At 30.1% G+C, this 7,708-nt stretch overlaps 1 protein-coding gene across 1 annotated transcript; it reads left to right on the top strand.

The window, feature by feature from the left end:
- The first annotated feature begins 389 nt into the window (after positions 1-389).
- On the top strand, positions 390-1,352 carry LOC119670050 (acanthoscurrin-2-like). The gene is made up of 2 exons (XM_038080153.1): positions 390-496; positions 569-1,352. Exons 1-2 carry the CDS (start codon positions 482-484, stop codon positions 1,253-1,255), a joined length of 702 nt encoding a protein of 233 aa, XP_037936081.1. The 5' UTR covers positions 390-481; the 3' UTR covers positions 1,256-1,352.
- The last annotated feature ends 6,356 nt before the right edge of the window (positions 1,353-7,708 follow it).

Genomic DNA, 7,708 nt, shown 5'->3' with positions numbered 1-7,708 from the left:
AATTATTGATATTATTGACATATCTGACATCACGAAAACGAATGCCGTTTTGAATAATAAATTTTAACCTCCGGTTTGGAAAAAAGCACACGACGAATTAAATTCAACTTTTATTGAAACAACAGTTTAACTATATGCAAAAAGTAAAAATAATATATATAATTAAATTGATATTTTTAATAAATATTCATAGACTATTAATGAAATTTAAGCTCTTCAAATGAATTTCAGTGGAAAGTCTAGAACGAAGCACACAGCCAAATGCATTAAATAGATGTACTTATGCAATTAGATTTAGCTTCTCTGTGCCTAAGAGATAAGATTTGCATTGAGTAGATCGAGTGGAGTGGAGTAAAGTGAAGTGGAGTGAAGTGATGCAGTATAGACCTGCATCTATAATTGATTAGAAAAGTATAAATTGTTTAATTTAAATCAAACTGACATCAGTTGCAGCAGAAATTCACAAAGCATTAAACTAAATATGAATAAATACTTAGTGAGTGAAAATAAATAAATTTAATGTTTTTTATATTCAATGATTTTAATTTGAAATATTTAATTTTTCAAGATATCATGTCTCGCCTTAATGGTGGGCGTAATAGCAGTGAACGGATATGGCACTGGAGGTGGCGGTGGTAGTCACGGTGGTGGATCTGGTAGTGGATTTGGTGGTGGTGGTGGAAGTGGCTTAGGTGGAGGTCACGGTGGTGGATTAGGTGGAGGACCTGGTGGTCATGGTGGTGGAGGTGGAATTGGTGGCGGCCCAGGAGGTATTGGTGGCGGACCAGGTGGTTTTGGTGGCGGCCCAGGGGGTATTGGAGGTGGTCATGGCGGCGGCCATGGTGGCGGCCTTGGCGGTGGTTCTGGTCTCGGTGGTGGTGGTGGTGGCGGTGGGCCTGGTCTTGGTGGTGGTCATGGTGGCGGTCTCGGTGGCGGTTCTGGCGGACACGGTGGCGGAATAGGTGGTGGTCCTGGCGGAATTGGAGGTGGTTCCGATGGATTCGGACCAGGTGGTGGTCATGGTGGTGGTGGTGGTAGTGGAATTGGTGGTGGATCTGGCGGTTTCGGCCCAGGTGGTGGTCATGGTGGACACGGTGGCGGTATTGGTGGTGGACCTGGTGGATTTGGTGGTGGCCCAGGTGGTTTTGATGGACCTGGTAATTCAATCGGTGGAGGTCCTGGAGGCATAGGTGGTGGTGGTCATGGAGGCCATGGTGGACATGGTGGTGGCGGATACAAAAAGAAGGGCTACTAAAAAGTGTGTTTATTTACCTAATATAATTCTGTGATGCTTGTTTAAACTAAAAATAATTCTATAAATAGTATTTTTGTTTAATAGAATTTTAATAAAATTTTCTATTTTAGAATATAAACAAACAAAGAAATATATTTATTTAAACTTTGACACCATACAACAATATCAGTTGAAAAATTAGTACAAACATCTGGTGGAGCTATCTGTAAATAATATACGAATGTTGAGAAAGATAAGAGCTTAGTAAAATTTAAAAAAACATTATTTTTTTTAAATATAATATTTTTTTTTATTATAATTTGTGATTTGCTTGGTGTTTTCTGTATTAAATTTTCCAAAATTCTAATTAGGAATTATAAAAATAGATCAATTTTTATTTTATATTTTTAAATGTAATATGTGGCTCTCATCAATTTCATCAGACAATGACTCAAGAGTAATATAACAACTAACAAACAATTAACAATTGACATAACGTAAAAATATGTTATGTTAATCGATTAACAGAACCTCTACTTTACCATGAAGATTTCTAAATACTTGGATTAGAAATCAGCGAAGGCATAGATTATCCTAGGACTAAATCAAAGAAACATCAAGTCATTGTCGAATATTTTGAGAACTATACCAACTTATATTAAATTAAACTTAATCTTTGTGATTATGAATTCGTATAACCTAAGATACATACTTTCATAAATGATACATAATATTTTATATTAAATTTTCAGAACAAATATGTTATGTGAATATATCAGCTGAAGTTTATAGCTAAACCCAGAACAAAGGTAGAGTGCATTTTTAACAAATTCTTAACCAGTAAATAGTGACTTATACTATAAATGTAACTGTATAGAAAACATGAATCAACAATTTTAAGTTATTTAAAGTTTTTTAAAGATTTCAATTCTCAACAAAAACAAATAAAACTCAAGAAAAAATACCACAACATTAATTTTTAAAATACTGTAATTATATATTAAAAATATTCTCATTACTGAGACTTATAAAATTTTTTGTCTAAAAATTAATTAAATTAAATTTATTTCCAACTATTAATTAACAATTTCACACTAACCTCTTAAATAAATTTTGTACATACAAACAACTTCCTAAAGATCACAAGACAACATTGTTTTTGTCAATGCTACTTATACCTTCGTACTACTCTTCACTTCATGAAATTCTCAACCCAACTTAAATGTTTTAAATGTTAGAAATCATCATATAAATGTTGTACCTCTAAAATATATGCAATCGCAATTTTTTTCAAATATTAAATGTTTTACATGTGAAAAATATTCATATGAAATTTGTACCTTAAAAATTTTCGATGACATTCAATAGAAAATTAAATGACGAATGAAAGTAAAATCAGGGTTTCAAATTTCTGTCGATATAACAGTGCGATTATATTCAATTAGAAATGAAATGACGAAGAAAAGTGCCATCAGTATTTAAAATGTCTTTACAAAATCTCTATATAAATATTTTCAATGTTGAACATTTTTTTCAAATATTGAATATTTTATTTCTGATGTCTATGGAAGTATATTCAATTAGAAATGAAATAACGAATAAAAGTACCATCGGGGTTTAAACTTCTTTAAAAACTTCTATACAAACATTTTCAACATTAAAAATTTCTTCCAAATTTGAAATATTTTAAATTCTTAAATATTTCTTCTAACAAATCATTTCATATATTAAAATTACAAAGTTACTGTCATTCATTTAATGACAGTAACTTGGTTTTCTTTAAGAACATTGTAATTTCGCATCATTTAAAATTCATAACCATTTAAACCCCCCACTGCTTTAAATACCTGTTAAAACAAGTAATGATAAGTTCATCTGTGGTATTGTTATTTGCTTTTACAAACATTTTTCATAAATGATTAATATAGTATATATACTATATATATATATGTGTGCGGAACTACTTTTCTTGAACGCATAACGTAATAAAGTTATATACAAACAAAGTCACATCGATTCGCAAACTCATAAAATCCATTTGAAAATTGACGAATTCCTCTTAAAAGCGCTCAAAGTGAAATTCTCTAATTGTGAGCAGTGACATGAAGTCACATCCAGCAGCATCATTACTCATTTTGACAAATGTCACAAAGCACAAAAATGCGCACTATTTGCCATTTTGTGTTTCCTCCTTTAGTGCAGAGCAGCGAAGTGCCAATACTCAAGCAGAGCAGCTATTCCTTTAACAAACTGTATCCGCCTAAATAAAACTCCTTAATCTTCAGCAAAGTCATTCCATGTCATGGCGGCGGTGTTGATTATTTGCGCAAAACACGTTCCCATACAATTTCTCACCAGGACCTCGGAAGCAATGTCGAGTGCTAATGTAATGTCACTCTTCCAAAAGTCAAAATAATTAATGAATATTCTTTCATATTTAATACACACGCATACACAGGATTTCAGGATTTTATTACACACACTTAAGTGCGTAATTTGAAAGGCTTAAGCTTCGTAATGCTAAGGATTTGGTACACTTAAGTATGATTTGTTAAACATGATTATTGCTATGAATGATGTAGCGTATAAAACTTTTATCTACCTGTGTTATATTGAAAATTTATTTTGTATCTCAGCATTTTAGCGAAATGCTGAAATTTTCGCTTCATTTGCCGTTTTATTGTTTATTTTGCATACGTGCATTTAATTCTCATTTTACCCATTTTCGTCAACGAATTTTTTTTTTCTATTTGCTGAGACTATAATATGGCAAAAATATATCCTTTATCCTTTATTGTTGTTGTTGTTGTTGTTGTTGTAAATACACAAAGGAAGGGAAAATTCTGCTTAAAAGTTTTGTCAGTTCACTTTTGCCAATATGTTTTTCATCATTTTCAGATTTCATGCCAAGAAAAAAGTTTGTCTTATATTCAAAAATTCAAAAATTTCAAGGAAAATAATTCCTTGGAAAATAAAATAAAGAATAAAATAAGAATGCAATTGATATCATTTACTTTTTGTTAGGAGTTTGTCCTTTTAAGTTGAAAAATTGATTTTTCGCTTAAGCGAATTTTCTTTATTTTTGTAATGATTGACAAATTGCTTATAAAATCCACTTAAGTCCTTCACAAACTTTTTGTGAAATTAGTTTATTTTTTGCCACTGATTTTATAAGCGCCTGAGATTTCATTTTTTATTATTTTTTATCGGTATTTGTCCTTAACTTCCTTTAAAGTTTGTTGCAATTCCAAGCGATGAAACATCAAACAAATAAAAAAAATTCGTAGTTTTTGTTATTTTTCTCCCATTTTAGCTGATTGTAGTTATATATTTTTTCAATACTTCGCCTTTGGAACGATAAAATATGATCAAAAGTTTACACTTTCCTTTCTTGTGTACTCAGGAAACTCAGGAAATTTTTCACAAATTTGTTTGTCCAAAGTTGGTAAGGCTTGTGTACGTACGTATATCCCTCCTATCAAATCCAGGCAAATTTAACTTGTACCAGGTTTTTTGCCAACCTTAAAAGTAAAGTGAAGTTATGATTGAAAAGTCCAATTTCTTTGGTTTCTGCAAGTTTCTCAATTACCAAAAATTGCTCTGTACCTTGTTTTTTTCATTTTGGTTTATTTTATTTGAAGAATTTACAAGTTTGGCTTTATAGTCACATATGTGTGGTGTAGGGATGCGAAGTCAATGAAATTTTTTCATCAAAATAATTTGATCGAACTTTTTGATTTCACTTAAAAATAATGAAAATTTACTTAAAAATGATTTCTATATATAAAATATAAAGCAAAACTCTTATACTGACATTTTTAATTTAACAAAAAGTTTAATAATTTAAATTTTTACGAGCTAAAAGTCATGGCAGGTAGCGCTGGTTTTTCTTATCCTAGTTACAAGATTTTATATTTTATAATTAATTATAATAAATAAATTTAAAAAAAAATAAAATGGTATTGAAATTTAACAATTAAAAATATAAATAAAAATATAATTTGGCAATATTCGAAACAGCTATATGGTCGACCAAAAATTCAATTAATTAAAATAATATAAAATTTTTGTTGCTGTAATTCACTACTGTTCAAAAAAACCTCTTTATAAAATACAATTAATTAATTCAATTATTCTATAGCTGAATTTTTGAATGGACCTTCACAGCAAACCACCAAAACTCCAAAAAAATGTGCGAATATAAAAAAAGTCAAATATGGCTTTGTGTCAGTTGACTACTGAACGCTGGCTCTGAGCTTCAAATTTGGGCAGGACACGAGTTCGATTTCTGGTACTTGCAGTCTCAAAAAATTATTTACGAATAATTAAATACAGGAATTATTTCCGAAACCACTGATGGTGGGTATTTGGCAATATTCGAAACAGCTATATGGGCAAAAATTCAAATAATGAAATTAATATAAAATGAATTTTTGTTGTTGTAGTTCACTACTGTTCGAAAACACACTTTATAAAAAAAATAATAAAATTTCTATACCTTATGATCAGAATTTTATTTAGTATAGTACTAGACGAATTGATAAATAACCGGCCTAAGTAATAAAAACGCAATTTTTTTTAAAAATTATATTTTTTACTTCAATATCCGTATATTTCCCTATTAGTTTGTTACACCGGGTCCAACGATCTTTGAACATTTTAATAACTTTTAAATAATACGATTTATCAAGTCTTTCAAAATATACTTCAGTTTCCTACTCCACTTTATTGTTTGATGCGAATCACTTTCACTAAAGCCATCTTTTCAAGTTTGGCAACAAGTAATAGTCACTGGAAGCCAAATCTAAAGAATATGATCGGTAATATGATCGAGTTGCTCGTACCGTAAATCATTTAATTTTGCCATGGTTTTTATTGACGTGTGACGTATTGCGTTATCCCGCAAAAACAAAGTTGATTTCGTCAGTCAATAGATCCAATAATATATAATAGTAGTCTATAAAAATCATTCCACGAGTTCCTAAATATTAAAGGCAAAACTTTTCTAGCCGATTGTTAAGGTCATGCTCGCTACCCTTTGGGCTCCGTCCGTTCTCTGGCTTATAGTTTTCCCTCAGGTGTAAAGTCATGTCATGTTTTATCAATTATCACTACTCAACACTCACAGTCAGCTAGATTGTGCATAAACATTACTATGGTAAATTATGTTTAGAATGCCGAAGTTGTTGTCGTTTTTGGTCAATTGTGAGCAAACGCGGCACCCATCTTGCCCAAAGCTTTTTCATACTCAAATATTTATATAAAATATTCGGTACTCGTTTATATGATATATTTGTCGTCTCTGCTATCTCACACAATTAAATTTTTAGATCATATTACACGCAAAAATCACCAAGGTTCATTACTTCAATTATTTGCAAAAAGCTAACAAAATATCTGCTGAATTCGAAACTTTTATAGCTCCCGTTTAAAACTTGCCAGATATACAAAATATAATTAATTTTGTTTTGACGTCGCCACTGGTTGTTAAGTCAGGTAATTATCAATCCACCAGTATATTAAGTGGTATAATTGAACTTATTCTTTTTTTAGGGTCCGCTATCCCTAGTGGGGCATAAGGCCCCATAAAAATTAAGCAATTAAAGTTTACATGACAGGAAATACATTTTGTATACAAAAACCTGTAATAAAATTTATTTTGTAAATTTATTTATTTCTTAATTTATTATAAAATCAAATTTATTATTAATAAATATGCTCCAAAAGAAACATCAACTTTTATTAAAAACTTCAAAACTAGAATGTTATAACCACATACATATTATTCAATATAAAAGAGTGTATATATATTTCATCATCCCAAAGAAATTAAAAAAAAATAAAGTGTGTGAAAACAAAAATGTTGTACTCCAGACATCGCTTTTATGCTGAAGCTGGGTAACTTAATATCAGAAATGAACATTTCAAGTTCAGAACACAAAATTATAATTCTCATTCAGTTAAAAAAATTTGGTTCCATATAGTTTATATACATGTTTCATATTATTGATAATGAATTTAATACAATGAAGTTTCCAGCTTAGTTTGTAAATCAACTCGATCTGATTGGGATTATTGGATTTTAAAATCAGAAATGGCTATATAACATAACAATTCTTAGACATTTTAATTAAAATTTGTTTGCATTATTGTTTAATCTCAAAATACATTAATATACATGTGCAGATGAAAATATTTTGTGTAGAATATATTATCTGCTTTCTAGGTATGTTATTAAAAGCATTCAATAACAGTGTTTCTTAACGAAAATCTACTCATCGATGTCACCTTAAGAAATTGCTTATAAACAACTGACTGAAATGTTTACTTTGCAGCAGTCTTATATAGTTTTCACTTTATTTAAATCTCTACTATATATATTGTTTTCTATATCCATAAATTCCATGCCATTTGTTTCTGTTAAGATCACGGTTGCCACTTATGGTACTTTAGTACCAAAATTTGTACTTTTTT

The sequence above is a fragment of the Teleopsis dalmanni genome, chromosome 1 (assembly GCF_002237135.1).
Source record: "Teleopsis dalmanni isolate 2A chromosome 1, ASM223713v2, whole genome shotgun sequence".
NCBI lineage: Eukaryota > Metazoa > Arthropoda > Insecta > Diptera > Diopsidae > Teleopsis > Teleopsis dalmanni.
This window is presented reverse-complemented; position numbering and strand designations above follow the sequence as displayed.